Source organism: Globicephala melas, chromosome 7 (assembly GCF_963455315.2).
Source record: "Globicephala melas chromosome 7, mGloMel1.2, whole genome shotgun sequence".
NCBI lineage: Eukaryota > Metazoa > Chordata > Mammalia > Artiodactyla > Delphinidae > Globicephala > Globicephala melas.
Genome location: NC_083320.1, coordinates 93,706,534 through 93,727,249, shown reverse-complemented (window position 1 = coordinate 93,727,249; position 20,716 = coordinate 93,706,534). Strand labels below are relative to the sequence as shown.

At 35.8% G+C, this 20,716-nt stretch overlaps 1 protein-coding gene across 4 annotated transcripts in view; it reads left to right on the top strand.

Annotated features, from left to right (window-relative positions):
• Nucleotides 1–20,716, top strand: part of RAB3GAP1 (RAB3 GTPase activating protein catalytic subunit 1) — a 125,905-nt gene that overhangs the window by 84,961 nt on the left and 20,228 nt on the right. For all 4 annotated transcript variants that reach the window (XM_060302505.1, XM_030883078.2, XM_060302504.1 and 1 more), the window contains 8 exons: nt 642–734; nt 1,141–1,310; nt 3,171–3,260; nt 4,672–4,844; nt 6,087–6,141; nt 6,963–7,334; nt 16,609–16,746; nt 20,461–20,688. In XM_060302505.1, coding sequence (XP_060158488.1) covers nt 642–734; nt 1,141–1,310; nt 3,171–3,260; nt 4,672–4,844; nt 6,087–6,141; nt 6,963–7,334; nt 16,609–16,746; nt 20,461–20,688 — 1,319 coding nt within the window. The remainder of the gene's footprint in view (nt 1–641; nt 735–1,140; nt 1,311–3,170; nt 3,261–4,671; nt 4,845–6,086; nt 6,142–6,962; nt 7,335–16,608; nt 16,747–20,460; nt 20,689–20,716) is intronic.

Genomic DNA, 20,716 nt, shown 5'->3' with positions numbered 1-20,716 from the left:
TCAAACTTGGATATAATTAGTATATTGTATTGTCTAATAATTTTAGTACTGATGGTTCTTGTTAAGATTTAATTTCTTTGTGCAAACGTATCTCATAGAAGCTCTTTAGAAGATATCAAACCTTTTCCCCCTTTCTTATAATGACACAAAGCATATCATTAACATGCAGTTGAAGCTGAAATAACTTCATCCTACATGATTTTTTAATCCTGTAGAAACATGTCTTTAGAATTTATTTTTATTTTTCTAATGGATTCAGAATTCTAGTAGGGTGGCAGCTAGGGAAAGAAGACCACTACATATATATAGTAATATTCTTGTTACTTGTACAACTTAATGAGAATAGATACTATTTGTCTTATTCAGGCAAATAGTAACTGCTTAATATATCAGGTTCAATTATTTTTTCCTTTCATTCTAGAAGTAATTCTAAGGAAAAACTTTTACTATCCTGGACTATGGAGAGAAAGCAAGGCTACCTTTTAAATAGGATTACTTTTTGGATTGGGTAGAAAAACTGAATGGTTCTTTTTCTATCATATCTTAGCTAATAGCTTTTGTGAAAAGACATGTACTTTTATTTATAGGACTGATTTCTTTCAGTTACGTTTCAAAAATGAGTAACATTTTTTTCTATGTAGGTGATTTTGTCACTGAGTTTTTTAAAATTTGCCGTCGAAAGGAGTCAACTGATGAGATTCTCGGACGATCCACATTTGAGGAAGAAGGAAGAGGTGACACCTTTCTCTTTTTTTAAAAGTTATTTTCAAATGTTCCAGCAACTTTTCATCTATTTTTCTAATTTGAGTTATGTTGGGGAAGCAAGTTTTGATGAACTAGGCAGCTACCATTTTCTCCAGGCTATATATACCCTGAGTTAAAACATTGTGTGATTAATAAGTTCTTTCCACCAAAAATGTAAGATATTTTGAAAAGAGGTTTATTTTTGAAGTTCCCTGGGCAGAAATTATGTTACACCTTTGTCAATCATGCATCCATATAAAGCTGAACATGTGTATTAGTAAAAAGTCACTAATGAAAAGAGTGACTAAAATATTCTGTACAGTCATCAGTTTATTCATCACTTTAACCTGCCAAGGTTGGTGATATAATATGTATTCATTTCTATTCTTTTTATAGAAGCTGCTGATATAACTCATGCTTTGTCAAAGTTGACAGAGCCTGCACCGGTTCCAATTCATAAATTATCAGTTTCAAATATGGTACACACTGCAAAGAAGAAAATACGAAAACAGAGAGGTGTAGAAGAATCACCACTGAATAATGATGTCCTCAATACAATTCTCTTGGTAAACTAAATGTAATGTTTTTATATGTCTATATGCACACTCATTTATTCATTATCTATTCAGTCCCATCTATGTGGCAGGCACTGGATTGGGAATATAAAATGAGTAAAACATCGTCTCCACAATGAGTTCCCACTAGTGTAGTGGGAAGAAGGAAAGTAAATAGTAGTTACAGTACCATGTTACATGTGAGAATTCTGGCAAAGGGGCTGTGAGAACACGGCAGAGGGTTCATCTGTCTCTGTCTGAGCAGTGGGGATCAGGGAAAGCTTCATAAAGAGGGACAGAAGGTTTAGAAGCAGAGGAATAGCAGAAGCCTGAGAGAGCATGTTGGACAGTTTGGTGTATGGCAGGGTACTTCCCAGAGGGTGTCCAGGGACGAGGAGAGTAGGAGGTAACCTGCCATGTTGAAGCACTGGGCTTCATCTTAACAGTTTAATGCCATTTTAAGCAGAAGGCTGACATGATCAGAATGGTATTCTCGAAAACTTTCTTTCACAACAGTCCAGAGAAAACTTCATAGCGAGTACTAGAAGGGGCTAGGGTGTCCCCTAGGTATAGGGTGGTGGAACAGGCCTGGCCTAGGAGCCATACACAGGGTTTAATCCTGACTTACGGTATGACTTTGAACAAGCCATTTAACTTCAGTTTCTTCATTTGAAATGAGTCTAATGAAAACCTGTGAGATTGTTGTGAGTACTAAAGGACCTTCTGTTACGCTGGCATAAAACAGGCCTTTGCTAGATGATAGCTCTTCTTACTATAATTGTAGTTAAAATCGTACTTCTGGCAATTTGTGCACTGAGACGTTCTTGGGAAAAACCTTCAAGAGTAGTGCAATGAAAAGGATATAGGACTTGAAAACTTGATGTTAATCTTATCCCTGCTGTTTACTTGAGCAAGACTTTTAGCCACATTTTTAGTTTGTATATTTGTAAGATGTGGGCACTGATACGTAGCTCACGTAGTGGTAGGAGAATAGGATACTGTTTGTAAATGTGCTTAGTAGTGGAGGTTGGCACTTGGTAGTTCCTCTCATTTAAAAAAGTCTGTTTAGCATGTTCTGTAATATGTGGCAAAGTATGCATAGTAAAAGGAGTTACAAATCAGCAGTACCACAAAGCACTTGGGAGGAATAGTGATAAAAGGATTGAAAGTAAATTTCTGTAGAGAAGGCCCCTTCTTGAGAATGTATCCTTAGAGATTTTATTCCAATTATATAGCTTTTTACCACTTCTCCACACCCTCTCTCACACACAGACACACAGACACACATACACACACACACACACTCCCTCACACATGTTAACAGAAATCACGTGGAAAGGATACACTGGTCATTACAGGTTTAGTCTGCTTCCCACTTTCTATGGGTATCTCGTAAGATAAAATTACGGGTCTTTAATATCATACTTGTAGCATTTCATGTATAAAAACCCATGGATGATTCTTCTCTACAGAGCCTCATGAATGTTTGGGTGTTTTAAAATTTTCTTTTATAATTTTGTCTTTTTAATAATAACGTTAAAAAAAATTTAATGACATTGGATGAGCCTGATATCATAGTGAAGAGATTCTGGTTTTACATTCTGTAAACTGAACAATTCACAGAACCAGGTGGTTACACAGTCAAGAAAAATCTGATTTTAAAATTGACTAGTCACTGAAACAATGTATTTTTGAAGAAAAATAGAAAATGTTTGAGGTATTGTAGAACTAACTGGGCAGTACAGTAAGAGCATTCTCATCATTTTAAAAACAAAACCATTAAAAAGTCAGTGTTTATATGAGTTACAAAAGTCAACAAAATGAGAAATTTCGTTGAAGATGTGATTATTTTCTTTCTTCCTCCCTCCTAAGTTCTTATTCCCTGATGCTGCTTCTGAGAAACCGTTAGATGGGACTTCTTCAACAGACAACAGTAATCCTCCATTAGAGAGTGAAGAATATGTAAGTTAATTAATATTAAAATATTTTATTTTTTTATTAAAAAATTTTTAAAAATATTTTATTTATTTATTTTTGGCTGCATTGGGTCTTCGCTGCTGTGTGCAGCCTTTCTCTAGTTGTGGCGAGCGGGGACTACTTTTCGTTGCAGTGTGCGGGCTTCTCATTGGGATGGCTTGTCTTGTTGCAGAGCACAGGCTCTAGGTGTGTGGGCTTCTGTAGTTGTGGCACGTGGGCTCAGTAGTTGTGGCTCACAGTCTCTAGAGCGCAGGCCCAGTAGCTGTGGCTCATGGGCTTAGTTGCTCTGCAGCACATGGGATCTTCCTGGACTAGGGCTTGAACCGCTGTCCCCTGTATTGGCAGGCGGATTCTTAACCACTGCACCACAAGGGGAGCCCTAAAATATTTTAAATGCATTGAATTTCTAGGGGTTTTGCTATATTTCTAGCAACTGTCATGAAATCTAGTTCACAACAGTGACTACTGTAAACAGTTTTATAGCTCTACATCTGTCATTTAAGCTTTCTTTTCTCAATTTATCAAAGACTTGGATGAGGAAAACGTGAACATTTTCTAGCACTCACTATAAAGCTTTCTCTGTTTTGAAATAGGGATCTTTTTATTTTAAAAATCACCTTAGTAAAACTTGAGTGAAGATGATATCATGGCCTTCATTCAGACAATGCCCTACTATAGAATATTGGCATAGATATATATTTTGGGTAGAAGAACTTTTCTGGAAACAGTGAAAAAAATAACAAATATATTGTGCATGGTTATAGGATTGCCTTCATTTTACACTTTTCATAAATCATCAAATTTTGCAGCAGATTCTTCTTTGTATTTCAAAACTGGACAGAGAGTGGAAAATTCTTTAATGAAGTAACATGTAAAATGAAGTAGAATTTTCATGTTTTCCTCTTTCAAGTCTTTGATAAATTGAAAAATGAGAGTTTAAATGACAGGTGTGCAGATATATCAAATTGTTAACAATAATTATTTTGGGGAAGTGATTTCATGAACTGAGGAGGAAAAGTAGGCTTTACATTTTCAGTTTATACAGTTCTGATTTTATGTTTTTGATTTTGACAAGTGGGTACTCATTTGTAATTAAAAGATTTTTATAACAACACATGAAATTTGGAATATATCTTAAAGATTCCACAGAAGAAATTGAAGGCTATAACTTTAGGCTCACTAAACTATAGCTTCACTTTTTGATACTTACAGAGATCTTGAAAACATGGAGCTGCCTAAGAACAATTTAGGCAATAATGTATTAGACATATGATAAAAGCAGGTTTGGTAGGATAGATTAATTTCAGTATTAAAATCTCTACCTACACAGTTTTTGATTATACATGTAAATATGTTGTTAACAAGTTTTGCTTTGTTTCTGTTTTGTTAAATTTAGAATCTCTACAATCAGTTCAAATCTGCACCATCTGATAGTTTAACATACAAATTGGCTTTGTGTCTTTGTATGATCAATTTCTACCATGGAGGACTGAAAGGAGTGGCACATCTCTGGCAGGAGTTTGTTCTTGAAATGCGTTTCAGATGGGAGAACAACTTTCTGATTCCAGGGTAATAATTTCAGTTTCCAGCTTTAGAGATAGGATTTTTGTTTGTTCGCAAAATTTGACTTTTGACCCATTAATTCTCCTCTTCTAGGAAATCTGCCCTAAGAAAGTGGTAAGAAACTTAGGACACGATTTCTGTTCAGAGGTATTCACTGCAGCAAATTTATAATAGGAAAAAAAAAAAGTTAAACCTAAATATCAAACATTAAAGAATGGTTAAATAAATCATGATGTGTCTCTATAATGGAAAGTTTTTTTCCCAAGAATCTCTAATAACATGGAAAGTGGTCACAATATTTGTAGTAAAGTAGAATATAGTGTTATGTATACAGAGTGCTTTCAACTATGCTTTCAATTATGCTGATAGAGAATACTGAAAATATATAGAATATATATAGAAATATGTATAGAAAAATAATTGGAAAGAAATACAACCAGATGTTAACAGTAGTTTTCTCAGGTGTGAATTATGTTTTTATTTTGCTCTTTATACATTTGTGTGTACATTTGTGTTCTAAATCTTCTGTCATGAACATACATTTTTATAGTTGGAGGGAAAAAAACATCTTATAGTTCATAAGTCCAGGTATTAGACATTACCTATAATTTTTGGGTATAATTTATATTGACATTTCATTTAAAGAGTTTAGTTAGCATATATGTTGGTACTGCATAGGTTACTGCCCATTTACCTGTGCTACTCAAACTAAGGGAGGAGAGTCATGATATAAGTAATATAAAGTGGTATTTGATCCAAAAATGTTTACTCTTGGGTCATTTGCCAGCCTCTGCTTAGCTGGATTCTCTCTTGGCTGATTACTGGGAACCTAGTGATTTAGCCTAGGGGCAGTCCAGGCTCCCTTTAGCAAAAGGGAGGTGGAGATCAATGGAATTTATATTGAGAATCCACCATGATTGAGAAATGAATATATAATATAATCTCTTTTGTAAGGCATGAAATACTACATGCTAGCTACTTCCTAGGGTGAATTTCTAGGCTTTAAATTTTTTTCAAGTTTCTGTTAGCTTGAGAGCTATCACTAGTTTGCTGTTACTGTTGGTGAATTATGGACTAGGGGGATAAAATAAATTTTGATCTTTTAATTTTATTTGGTCCATCTCAGTTGCCTTATCTATAGAAACCTAGTTTTGATTTATCAATGTGGCTAAAATATAAAAAAAGTATAAAATATGAATATCTGAAGCAATTTTACTAAGCTGTTTTTCCCATTACTTTATTTGATAGATTAGCAAGTGGACCCCCAGATCTAAGATGTTGTTTACTGCATCAGAAACTACAGGTAAAGATTTCCCAGTGACAGTATATAAATGTGGTCTTGGTTCAATCGGAGCTTATTCTGATATTAAATGTGATAATGGATTATAGGCTATTCTCATTGTGGTGCTGTAGGTTACTTAAGTCATTGTCATTCACAACAAGGTCCAGGGAAAGGGTGGAGAATGAAAATAAAATATTCAAGTAGTGGATAGATTTTTATTTTACTGTAACTGTCACTGATGGAACGGCTATTTCCTCAGTCCTTGTCCTCCCCGAGGAAAAACTTCAGTCGAGAGACATAGAGCAGTTTTAAGCAGCAGAAGTTTTATTAAGCAAAGCGGAAGTACACTCCTGAGAAAGGATGAGAGCGGGCTGTCTGGAAACCAGAAGCCATCCTGCAGTGGGGATAGGGTTGGTTTTCAGGCAGAAAGTCCCTTCGTGTGTCATTTGACTGACAAGTTGATTGACAGCTTTAGGTTACGTAACTTTTCTCCTTGTGCGCAGGCGCTTAACGCATAAGCACCCAAGTGAAGCCTATGGGCGTGTGGGGAAAACTGTAGTGCTCATTTATTACAAATACGGCAAATGAGCCCTGGGTTACTTTGAATCACCTTTTAGGTCTTGGTGGTCCTGCGCCAACCTATGCTGGTGGGTTTTATCTAGGTTGGTTGTAATAAGGCTGGAAACTTAGCAGTCCTTGACCACAAAAGGGAGGATCTCTGGGCATGTTCTGATCACCGGTGTCCAGGTTGGGGAGAGAAGGATGACCCTGTCCAGAATGGGGCAGGGACCTGCTTATGTCTGACTAACTGCCTGACAATTCAAATATGAATGTTTTTTCAGATGTTAAATTGTTGTATTGAACGAAAGAAGGCACGTGATGAGGGGAGAAAGACAAGTCCTTCAGATAATGTAACTAATACATATTCAGGGGATGCTGGAAAATCTGGAGACCAGCCGGGGCCAGACAATCTAAAAGATATGGATAAGGAAAAGGGAGAGGTGGGAAAATCATGGGATTCTTGGAGTGACAGCGAGGAAGAATTTTTTGAATGCCTAAGTGATACTGAAGAACTTAAGGGAAATGGACAAGAGAGTGGCAAGAAAGGAGGACCTAAGGAGATGGCAAGTTTAAAGCCAGAAGGACGACTCCATCAGCATGGGAAACTTAATCTGCTACATAATGGAGAACCTCTATATATTCCAGTGACCCAGGTAGGACATGGACTGGTTCTTTAAGTTTTATTTTTTGTTGGTTATATAACTTCATCCTAGTAAGAAATAATTGCTTTGGGTAGAGGCAATTCTTTAAACAGTTCTATGTTCAGAGATCTATAAATTTGACTTTTGGGGCTTTTAGGTCTACTATTTGTACAACTGAGAAATGTTTTGAAGTTTCAGTAGATAGTAGCTCATCATGTATAAGGTGATCTATTAGTTCATCTTAAACTTAGTGGTGGGTACTCAGATGTTTAAAAAAACAAAATCCAAAAATATTGGAAGAACAAAAGTAAAAATTCTTTAATTATATAATTAGTTTTTATCTATTCTAATATGCAGTTTGAATCCATTTTATACCATTAGGAAGTAGAATAGCAACAACTCAAAACCTAAGGAAGAGCAATAGTTTTTGTTGGGTTTTTTTGCATAGGTAATAAGTGAATACATTTTATTGTGAAAAACTCAACCTAGAAAAAGTAAAAGCCACCACCCACTAATTCCAATTCTAATCTGTAGAAGTAACCACTATTATTGGTTTGGGTTATAATTTCTTACACCTGTTTCTATGCTTTGATGTATGTATGTGTATGCATATGATACATAGTTTTGTGGATTTTTAAAAATGTGTGCATTGGTGTGTAGTTTTTTAACTTAATGTGTCTTGAAGATCTCTTCATGTCATTACATGTGGATCTACTTCATCTCTTTAACTGCTGTGTAATATTCCATGGCATGGAAGAGTGATAAGCTTATTGAACCATTACCCTCTTAATGTACAATGTTATTTGCAGCTTATTGCTATTACAGTGCTACAGTAATGTAGCAGATTCTTGTAGTTTTTCATATATTATCTGTTCACATATGAGTGTTTCTCTAAGGAAGAAATGAGAAATGGAATTTCTAGAAAATCATATATATAAGCTATAAAATTCCTCTTCAAAAGGGCTGCACCTATTTTATACCCTGTCATTGATGAATATAGGAGTAAGGGAATAACATTCTCTCCCCAACTTCCCTTTTACACTTTCTTCCTCCATAAATATGTATTGAGTGACTAATATATGCCAACCACTGTCCTAAGCCTTAGGATTTTAGTAGCAAACTATATAGTAAGGTTCTTGCACTCACGTTACTTGTATTCATATTTAATTTAATTTTTTTAATTGACATTACCAGTCAAAAAAATTTTTGCCAATACGATGGGCAAAAGTGGTATCTCAGTGTTCTAGATTGTAGTTCCCTGATTTTTGATGAACCTAAGTATCTTTTAATATGTTTATGCCATCCTTTCCTGTGAATTGCATTCCATTTTTCTTTTAGGTTGCTGTCCTATTCTTATTGATTTATATGAGTCCTTCATATATTAGATATAAATCCTCTGTTATATACATTGTGTATGTTTTCTCCTAGTTATTTTTAAAACATTTGTTTACTTATCTATTGAGTTAATTATAACTAAATAAAGTGCACAAATCTTAAGTGTACAGCTTGGTGAGTTTTTTCATATTTAAAAACCCATGTAAAACTAATAGAATGTTATATGTCAATTATATCTCAATAAAAAAATTAACTCAGAAAAATAAAAAATAAAAACTCATGTAACTACCACCCATATCAAGATATAGAAAATTCTCAATATCCTAGAACAGCAATAATCAGTAGAACTTTCTGTGAAGATGGACACGTATATTTTCTGTGTTCTCTAGTACTATAGCCATTATCTGTATGTAGCTATTGAGTGCTTGAAATGTGGCTAGTGCAACTAAGGAACTGAATTTTTAATTTAATCTTTTAAAATTTAAATAGGCAGATGTCTTGAGTACTCCCCTCCAGGTAATTCTGTTTTCTAACTTAGCATAGGTTAGTTTTGTCAATTTTTGGATATCATAAATGTAATCATACTTTGCTTGCTCTTTTGTATATGAATGGAATTATGTACTCTTGTGTTGTGCTTTTTTATTTAACAACCGTCTGTGAGATTCATCTATGTCATTATATGAATCCGTATTTATGCATATTGTATTACTTTATAGTATTCTGTTACATGAATGTGCCACTCAATTCTTATATTGCTTATCCATTCACCTGCTGATGCAATTTGAGTTGTTTACAGTTTGAGCTATTATAAACAAATGAAAATTCTTATGTGTCTTTTGGTGAACATACTCATTTTCTTTTGGATATATTCTTTTTTTTTTTTTTTTAATTTTATTTATTTATTTATTTTTGCTGTGTTGGGTCTTCGTTTCTGTGCGCGGGCTTTCTCTAGTTGCGGGGGCCATTCTTTATCGCGGTGCGGAGGCCTCTCACTATCGCGGCCTCTCTAGTTGCGGAGCACAGGCTCCAGACGCGCAGGCTCAGTAGTTGTGGCTCATGGGCCTAGTTGCTCCGCAGCATGTGGGATCTTCCCAGACCAGGGCTCGAACCCGTGTCCCCTGCATTAGCAGGCAGATTCTCAACCACTGCGCCACCAGGGAAGCCCTGGATATATTCTTAAGAGTAGAATTGTTGGGCCCTGTGGTAGCAATATGTTTGAGCTTTAGTAGATATTGCTAAACAGTCTCCCAAAGTGGTTGAACTAATTTACATTCCCTACAACAATGCATAATAATTGTGGTTTATTCCACATAATCTCTTACATTTGGTGTGTCAGGGGTCCCAACACCACTCCCAGGTTTGGTGATTTGCTTGGAGGACTCACAGGACTCAGTATATAGTCATGCTCACAGCTGTAACTTAATAGAGCAAAGGGACACAAAGTGAAAGGAAATGGCACATGGGACAAAGTTCAGAGGATATCAAGCACAAGCTTCCAAGAGTCTCCTCGCAGTAGTCACACAAGATGCACTTAACTCCACAACTGATCGTGACCACATGTGAAATGTTATCTACTAGGGAAACTTGTCAGAGGCTCATTGCTCAGAGTTTTTTTTTTTTACTGGGGCCTGGTCACAAAGCACCCTCTGCCTAACATGTGCCAAAATTCCAGACTCCCAGAAGGAAAGCAGGTATTCAGCATAAACCATATTGTTTGCACAAAGAGTTTACACATAGTGAACCATTTTTATCAGTTTGGAGTATGGTGCGACTCTGCCAGGATCCAGGTTCCCAGAAGCCAGCTGAGGGCCAACTTTGCAAACAGGCCTTTCTGAAGATAATAGTCTAAGGCCTGCTATGTTAACTCTTCTCTGCACACTTGATAATTTCAATCATTTTAATTTTTGCCTTTCTGAGGGGTATGTAGTAGTATCTCATGTTTTCACATTTCCCTGATGAATAATGACACTGAACACATTTTCATATATTTATTGCCCACTTGGATATTTTCTTGGTCAAGTGCCTGTTCAAGACCTTTACCTATTTTTTCAAAATTAGTCGTCTTTTTCCCTATTGCTTTGTAGGAATTCTTCATATATTCTGGATATGAGTTCTGAGGTGTATATATCTGTATCTGTCTGTCTGTCTATCTATAACAAATAATTTCTCCTAGTTGGTGGCTTGCCTGTTCACTTTCTTAATGATGCCTTTTGTTGAATAGGCATTTTTAACTTTAATAAGGTCTGATCTACCAATATTTTTCTTATGTGGATACTGCTTTTGTCTCCTGTTAAGAAATTAACTACCCCAAGGTCCTGGAGATACTCTCTTGTGTTTTCTTCTGGAAGCTTTATGGTTTTACCTATCACATTTATGTTTTTGATCCACCTCAAATTGACTGTGTTTGGTGTGTGGAAGAGATTAAGATTCTCATTTTTCTGTAAGGGTGTACAGTTGTGTTCCAACACCATTATTCAGAAGACCTGCCTTTTCCCACGGAGTGGCAGTGACATCTTTGTTGTAAATCAAGTGATTGTATGTGTGTTGGTCTCTTTCTGGACTATTTATTCTGTTAGTCTCTTTGTTTATCCTTGTGCCAGTAATGTACTGTCCTTATTACTATAGTTTTATAAAAATCTTTCTATCTTGTAGTTTAAATCTTCTAACTTTGTTCTTCAAGATTATCTTGACTCTTCTTTTCCTTTTTATGTAAATTTGGGAAACTGTTTGTCAGTTTCCACACATAAAATAATCCTGCTGGGATTTTAATTCATATTGTATCAAATTAGATTTAGAATTAGCATTGCATTGCATTGGAGAGAATTGATATCTTAATAATATTGAGTCTCGTGACCATGAAATGTCTTTCATTTTATTGAATGTTCCCTTTACTTTCCCTTATCAGTGTTTTTTAGTTTTTAATGTAGAGGTTTTGCATATCTTTTATTAAATTTATGTCAAAATATAATATTTGTAATTTTTCAAATATTGTAAATGGTATTTTTAAATTTCATTTAAAAACATTTTCCCTGATATGTAGAAATAGTTTATTATTGTATATTGACCTTGAATCTAACAACCTTATTACATTCACTTATTGTTTCTAGTATATTTGGAGTTTTCTATACACACAGTCATGTTATCTGTTAATAGACAATTTGAATTTTGATTTTCTGGCCTGTACATTTTTTAATTCTTCTTCATTTCCTATTGTACTGGCTAGGACCTCAGGTACAGTGTTGAACAGTGGACATCCTCCTCTTGTTCCCAGTCTCAGAAGGAAAGCATGTGATAATCTTTGAGTGTATCTGGTGTAGGTATCATTTATCATATGAAGGAAATTTTCTCCTATCCCTAGTTTCTGAGAGTTTTTTTCATGATCAGGTATTGTATTTTATCAAATGTTTGTCTTGCATATTGAGGTAATCATAAGATAATTGTGAGTTCTAAATGAAATAGTGAGTTTTAAATATGATAAGTGAATGATACCATGTCTAGTCCAAAATAAGTACTCAATTTTTGGCTATTCTTTTTTTTTTAAAATTGGAGTAAAATTGCTTTACAATGTTGTGTTAGTTTCTGCTGTACAATGAAGTGAATCAGCTATATGTATACCTATATCCCCTCCCTCTTGGACCTCCCTCCCACCCCTCAACCCATACCACCCATCTAGGCCATCACAGAGCACCAAGCTGAGCTCCCTGTGCTGTACACCAGGTTCCCACTAGCTAGCTATTTTACACATGGTAGTGTATATATGTCAAACCTAGTCTCCCAATTTTGTCCCACCCTCCCCTTCCCCCCAACCCCCCCGCCGTGTCCACATGTCTGTTCTCTACATCTACGAATAGGTTCATCTGTACTGTTTTTCTAGATTCCACATATATGCGTTAATATATGGTATTTCTGGCTTACTTCACTCTGTATGACAGACTCTAGGCTATTATTCTTTTTTTTTTTAGGCTATTATTCTTTTGAGGACTTTTTCTTATATAAGACCTAAGAGGCTAGTATCGCTTCTCAGGCTGCAAGGATTGACTTAAAGGTTTTTTAACCAGTTTTCATATTTTGAGATGGGTTGATCAGTTGTAATAATTGTGCAGTGGGATGTTGGGATGATTGCTTGATAATTTTAAACATGGATTCTCTTAACTTTTTTTCCCATGCTTACATTGTTTCTTTGCCAGGTGGCTGTCATTTATGACATTAGTTTTGTTTGTTTGACAGGCCTTATCTTTTTGCTTCTTTATATTATTTTAAAAGTAATTATATTTTAGATACTTCATCACTAACTGTTAGTACTAGGACAGACTATTCTAATGCTAGAAACCAAGTGTATATTTTTTCAAATTTTGTTGGGGTGCATGCAGTTGGTATTGAGGTCTTGTGGCATAGACTGGGATGTTGGAATCTAGCGGAGCTAGATTTGTAGCCTGGCACCACCCTTATTTTTAGCTAGTATTGCTAGTAGAGGCTATGTTTCCTTTCTGAGCCTTGTTTTTCTCTCTTAAAAAAAAGTTTGCATTTTCTAGAATTTTATATAAATTTTATGTAATTACAGTATGGTTTTTGTGTGTGTGAATTCTTTTAGCATAATTATTTTGAGATTCATATATGTTGTTGTGTGTATCAGTAGTTCATTCATTTTTATTGCTTAGTAGTATTCCTCAGCATGGATATAGCATAGTTCATCTATTCACTTTTTGATAGACTTTCCAAAAATAGGCATAAGGAAGCTTTTTATCTTGATTGTAGTGACTGCTTCATGGGTATGTAGTTAACAAATGTACCCTTTAAATTACTGTATGTTGATTATACTTCAAAAAATACTGTTTAAAAATTTGTCATATGATCAGTGGTTGACAAGAAGAAAAAAATGAAAGTATTTCTGTCTTGTTCTAATGTATCTTCAGTTTGAAAACCCTGCCTATTTATTTATTTAATAAACAAATATTAAATACTTTAAAAGCCAATAATAGTTTGTATTACTTTGGGTTGTTCAGGGTTAAATTACACATCATATTTAAAGATAATTGGCATGTAAGTGTTCAGTGAAGTTTAATATTTTATGTGCTTTCTTTTTCCAAGTTTTAATTAACAGTACTCCCTATTTTTAATGAACTTGTTGCATATATGTTGGTTTGATTGGGTTAATGAAGAATCAGAGGAAGTTGTTCTGGAAGCTCAAGCTTTATTTTTCTTCAGAATGCTATGTCTTCCTCATTTATTTCAGATGCTTTAGTTTCCACATTCAAATTTGTAATCCAAGTCTGGAATAATTTAAACTTACTTTTCTCTCAACATGCATCTTATGTATTTAGAAATTAATTTTTGTCTTACCTTTAGGTAAATCGGGGCAAATTTTTAATCTGTTTTACTTTCTTTAAAGTTAATCTTATTTGAATTATAACCATTGTATATGTACGTATAGAAAATGTTTGGAATTCAAAATGATCCCAGTTGAAACCACTATAATTTCAGACTTTAGAAATTAGCTTAAAATGTGCTGTTAATCCATTGCCATTTCACCAAAAAGAAAAAGTAAATAATAAGACTGTATATAGGTCCTACTTCTAAGAATTTAAATATACTCCCTTATTCCTTTCATGTAGACTTAGGTCAACCTAAAATTTATGGCTAGGAAAGGCTTAAAAATTTTTCTCAGCATTTTAGAGCAGGGGCTAGAAGAGAAATTTGTAGAGAATCTGTTAAAGCAGGAGTTCTTAGGTAGTGGATTAGATCCAAACTAATAGTTCTCAAAGCCAGCGTTAGATAGATGTCCTAGATTCTCCCTTCAGTTTGCCACTTGAGAGTTTGCCACTTCGATGATGTTGGGCAAGATGCTGTCTCTGCATTCGGTTTCACCACATGTAAAATGCACTGATGACTTCTCAGTGATTAGCGATGAGATCATGTGTATGAGAAAGCTTTGGGCATATTCAGAAATGGTACATATAAGAATGTGTGGCCCTTATGCTCTTTGCTGCTTGTATTCCTCTTGATCAAGTTTTTCACTTACAGTTGGCCAGAGTTCCCAGGTGGGAGGGGTAGTCTGTATCCTTTCAGTATCTCCTCCCTTCCCTCAGGAGGCTAAAGGACAATGAAAAGGAGTTCCTTTTTAATGGAAATAATGAGGGCCTCTGCTCCTGAGTATACTGCTTCATTGGAGATTCATGTTATTTTTGAATCTGAGGAATTTTGATATCATAGGGAAAGTAGAGTAAAAAACTTAAAATACAGCCTAAGTATTTTGTCTCTAATTGCAAGTGTTTATTGAGCTTGTGCCAGGATCTATTCTTCACAACAGTGAGTCACATAAAGCTGGAGTAATTGCCCAAGGTTATACAGCTGGGATTCAAATACAGGCATGTTGTTTCTAGAGCCCAAACTCTTAACCGGTCTGTCATACTGTCTTACCAATTATTATTCAACCCCAAGTATCAGGGTGAGACTTTGAAAGTGATGCATGTTCATTGTAGAGAAAGCAAAACAAAAGCTCGTATTTCCATAATCCAGAGATAAACTGTTAAAGTAGTTCCTCCCCATTTTTTCCTATATCAAACCATTTCCGTTATTGTACATTCAGATTCTTTCCAATTTTCACACTGTTATAGATAATACTACAGTGATATTTCTAGAAGTGGAATTCTTGGGTCAGAGGGCATGATCATAAATGCTTGCCATGTATTGATTTCCAGATTGTTGTCTGGGAAGATTTATATTCTCTCCAGCACTGTTTGTAAGTGCCCTTGTAGGTTTGTTTCAAAAATGAGAATGATATAAGAAAAAAGTTACTTTCTTTTGTTTGTTGCTGTGTTTTGAATGCCATACCTTTACCATGCTTCTACTTTATTTCTGACAGATATCTGCAAAAATTATTTATCTCTGTGGAAGTGGTTCTCAACTGGGGAGTGTGTTTTGCCTCCCAGGGGTATTTGGCAAGGTCTGGAAACATTTTTGATTGTCATGAGGTGGAGTGGTACTACAGGCAATAGTGGGCAGAGGCTAGAGATATGCTGCTAAACATCCTACAATGCATAGAACAGGCACCACGACAGTATCCAGTCTAAACTGTCAGTAGTACTGAGGCTAAGAAAACTTGCTTTTATAGTAAGCTCCTGAAATCTAGAAGGAATCTATTTATTGACAAGACACTTACTTCTGCTAGGTCTTATCCTATTTAGGAATAAAGGAGTTCATGTTTTTCTGGCTTTAACAACAAAGCAGGCAAGATTTGTTTGGTTAGTCTCTGGGTTGTTGAGTTCTTCATATTTCAAATATAAAATCTAATGGAATCAATTCTCAGAGAACTTTCCTAAGCCCCCCTGAACAGTTTTGAAATGTTTTCTGTCTCTCTCTGAATGATTCTACAGTTGTATTTTCCTTTAGATTTGCCTTAGCTGCTGTTTTATTTGGGGTTACCATTAAAATATATAATGTCTCTGATTCCCCAAAGTAAAAAACAACTTCTTGTGGGAACTGGTAATTTGAATGTGTTTGGAACATAAACTCAAAGCTACTCCTCCAACATAAAATATAGTTATTTGGGGTCAATTCTTTTCAGTTTTCTTCTCTTACTAGGTATAATAAAAACCTTGTTGCAACTAATAATGGCATTCATAAAAATCTTAGGACTTCATTTCTTTATCATTAATAGGCAGGAAGATGTTCAGTGCATCCAGTTCCTCTCTTAGCTATGGTCAAGGAAACATGAAAATCTTATCTGTTGGCTGGCGGGGCGGGGTGGGGGGCAGTGCACTGACAGTCATACTTACTCTTCTTGTTACTTTTTCATGTAGGTTCCAGAAAACTTGCAAATTTCTCTGAATTCTTTTAAATACATATCTTGTGACTGCTATAGCTGAAATAATTGTTGTCTTTGTTCTATTTTTATAGTTCTGCTTTCTCTAAAAAAAGCTATTCACGAGCTTTGTCCTTTTGTGCTTCGCAGGAACCAGCACCTATGACAGAAGATCTGCTAGAAGAGCAGTCGGAGGTTCTAGCTAAATTGGGTACATCGGCAGAAGGGGCTCACCTCAGAGCACGCATGCAGAGTGCCTGTCTGCTCTCAGATATGGAGTCTTTTAAGGTGGGTCACGTTATCAGAGCTCGGGAGTCTATTTTGAGCTATTCTGGGATGAAGCTGTGAAAGTCACTCTGTAAAGTGGTGTAAGGCCTGCATGTCTTTTTTTTTTAATTAAATGTTTAAATTTCATTCGTAGTTACAACACCCTACCTCCATCCCCTAAAGGTCATAGTCAAACTTGCTTCTTGAGTTTAAAAAAGAAAAGAACAATCTTTTTTAAAAAAATGATTCTATATTTTTAAAATAAATTTATTTTATTTATTTTTGGCTGCATTGGTTGGGTCTTCGTTGCTACACGTGGGCTTTCTCTGGTTGCTGTGAGCGGGGGCTACTCTTTGATGTGGTGCATGGGCTTCTCATTGCGGTGGCTTCTCTTGTGGCAGAGCACGGGCTCTAGGCATGTGGGCTTTAGTAGTTGTGGCGTGCGGGCTCTAGAGCGCAGGCTCAGTAGTTGTGGTGCCCGGGCTTAGTTGCTCTGCAGCATGTGGGATCTTCCCAGACCAGGGCTCAAACCTGTGTCCCCTGCATTGGCAGGCGGATTCTTAACCACTGCATCACCAGGGAAGTCTGAAAAGAATAATCTTTGAATAATGGTTGGAAGTTGAGAACTGAATCATTTCTATATGAGGATTGGGAAGTTTTCTTCCTTTAGGTATGTTCAGTCAATTTAATGCAAGGTTTTTAGAAATCCTTAGGATTTAACATAGGCTGCTTCATTCAGCAAACCTTTGGTTACCTGCTTTGTGACAGACACTGTGATTAGGTAATTAAGAAGTACAGTGTTTATCCTCAGTTACAGTCTATTGAGGTTGTGGGAGGAGATATGTAAATAATTACTATGTGATGAGTTCTCTTAGGAGAGCAAGGTCAAAAAGGTGACTGACTGTACTGAGTGGAGGTCATGGAAAATTTTTCAGAAGCATCACAGTTTAGGATGAATAGGCATTTGCTACCTGGAGAAGAATATTTTAGGCTTAGATACAGGCCTGTATCTAGAACACAAAGGATTCAGAGAATGGTTACACTTAGCTTATTAATTTAAAAACCAAGTGATGAAGAAAGTCTTTCTGGATCATTTATTTTTGAAAGCAGAGGCAAATCCATGTACATTAAAAAAAAAAAAAATGGGTAGCTCAGTGGGCCACAGGGCTTCCTTTTCCTATTATTGATACTCTGAACTGTCTCCCATGCCCAGACTTTCTTCCTTAACCTACTGCTACCTGTGATGGCCTCCATTTTTTCATTCCACAGCTCCTACTCAGTCCTGTTTTTGTGCTAGGTAGGCCAGCCTGAGTTTGATATTTCAACATAAACACCCCGTGAAAACCTATGCTACTTTCATCTTCCCTGCTAGCAGAGAGTGACAATAAGAGGGAGTCTTTTTATTCCCTGCTTGTTTCCCCCATCTTTCCTAAAAGAAGAAATCTTCAGTAAACCTCTCAAGAGCTGCATGTTTTCCATAGAGATTAGAAAGATACAGAAAATCTTTGAGTTCTGTTCCGCTGTGAGGCAAGAAAAAGAGATGTGTTTTAAAGCAGATAGTTGGTACAGTGGATAAAGAGAAGCCAATTGGCTCTCAGGGTATGTGTTAAATCAAAAAGTTAGAGGAGGGAATTGGCTTAGGGTGTGTGTGCACAGTAGGAAGTACTGGCCTCCATAGCAGCTATTTTTTTTACCTGACCTTTAGCTGCCTTCATATTCATCTGTCCCTCTTCTGCTGCAGTGTCCTTGTAGAAGCATGTACAGGAGGAAATTCCAAATTGGAGCTGTAAAAGCTTTTCCCCATAGAAACCTTTGCTCCTCAAGGTGCTATATAATTCCTTTAACACGGTGCTTCAGCAAAACTGTGGTTCGTTAGACTCTTTTGGACTAACCTGGGTAATGTAAAAATCTCTTCAATAACATTGTTTTAACCAGAAAATAGATTATATGACAAATAACCAACTTACACATCTGCCCATATGTGGGAATCAGATAATACATTTAAGGAAATACGTAGTCATGCTAAAATAGGTATGGTTGCCTTTCCCTTTTTGTATAAGGATGACTTGGTATTAGGGGCCATGGGAGAGTCCCCAGAGCTTTGCATAAATGCTGATAGGTACATGAGGCACCTACACTGCACAGTTCCAGAAGGACAGGGCCTGTTCTCGAGCATGCCCTTGGAGTATATACCTGTAAGAGTAGAAAGAAGATCAGCCATAGCTGAAGTGAGTCTTGAGCCTCTCCTAGTAGCGCTATGTTCTGTCTGGTATAATAAAGACAACCAGAAGGAAGAATTCTGGTGTGAACTGTCTTTCTTTAACCCATTCTGTAGTACAAGAGTTCAGTCTTGTTTTCTTTTTCAGGTTCATTCTCTTCGCTCAAGGCCTATCTCTCTAGTTTCCTGAGATGTTTTCATGAGGGTGTGGTGTTGCCTGGTTAATATCCAGTCTTAGTACATGAATCCTGAATCATGCAGTAATCTTGACCCATTGCAGTTCACAGCAGTTTTTTGTTGCTGTGATGCCATAGCCCTTAGAAGTTTATGTTGTTGGCTGTCAGTTAAGAACCCTCCTAATTTCTCATCCCTTTGGGGATTTCCTAATATTGGTGGGGATGATTATACTGGCAGCCAGTAAGCTCAATAAGGAGAAGTTGGTAGTTTTGCTCTTCAAATTTAAGACTAACCATTCTCATCATGTTGGTTTTCATTTTGGTGTGAGGTTAATTTAATTTAAAAAGAAAGAAAATGACCATAATGCTTAACACTTTTTAGTAATGCTTACATCACTTACTGTTTCAGGCAATTAAATATAGTACTCATAGCAGGATGAATATGTTGTGGTAGAGGATTATAACCAAAAAGGTATGTGTTTAACATGTGTACACATATCTTTTGAATATTAAGGGGATGATATATATGCCCATCCTTAATACTCTACTAATATATTACTGGGCACTGGCAAAAAGACCTCCATGCCTTACCACTAACACTGTAAAAGCCTCTCCCTTTTTTTTCAGGCTTAAATGTAGAAGTACTTAAAGGATTTTGGCATGCATCATTGTTAATTCTATGGAATTATCCACTAAATAAAACTTTAATTAGTTTGGTTTCAGAAGCCTGAAAAACAGTGATTTTAATTCAAATTCCTTAGTGGCACAAAAGCACATTTTAATTCCAATTCCTTAATGGCACAAAAGCAGTTTATGTAATGGTAACTTGTTATATAAAGCATGAGAATTTGATGGTTGAATAGAACATTTTTGAGGTTAGCTGATATTTATTGCAGTATCAGTATTGACTTATCGAGGAAAAAAAGAGCAGAACTTTTCCATCATTGGGTTATTATTCTGATCATATTGTGTATTATTTAATTTACTTGACTTGAGCTTATTGATACTTTTCTAAGTATTGAGTAGTTATTATACTATAATTTTAAATTAACTTATATAACTTATAGTCTGAGATTTATTTTCACTTTACATCAAATTTTTATTTCCAAATTCATCAAATGAAAACGTTTTCTTTTTCTTTAAAATGGGGGCAGCAAAAATAAAGTACTTTTGGTGCTTTAACATCTGATCTGATTTAAAGGTGACATTGTAACTCAAGTCACATACTAGATTTTGTAAAGATTGGTCTTTTTGTGAAAGTGAAAGTATGATTTTTGAAAACAGGTTTATCAATAACTGTTGATTTTTATTTGATTCTGCTGAATTTTTTGTCTGTTTTAGGCAGCTAATCCAGGTTGTTTTCTGGAAGATTTTGTGAGGTGGTACTCACCCCGGGATTACATTGAAGAGGAAGTGATTGATGAAAAGGGCAACATGGTTCTGAAAGGAGAACTGAGCGCCCGAATGAAGATTCCAAGCAATATGTGGGTAGAAGCCTGGGAAACAGCTAAGCCAATTCCCGCTAGAAGGCAAAGGAGACTCTTTGATGATACACGGGAAGCAGAAAAGGTAACTGATGTTTGAGTATACTGCTAAT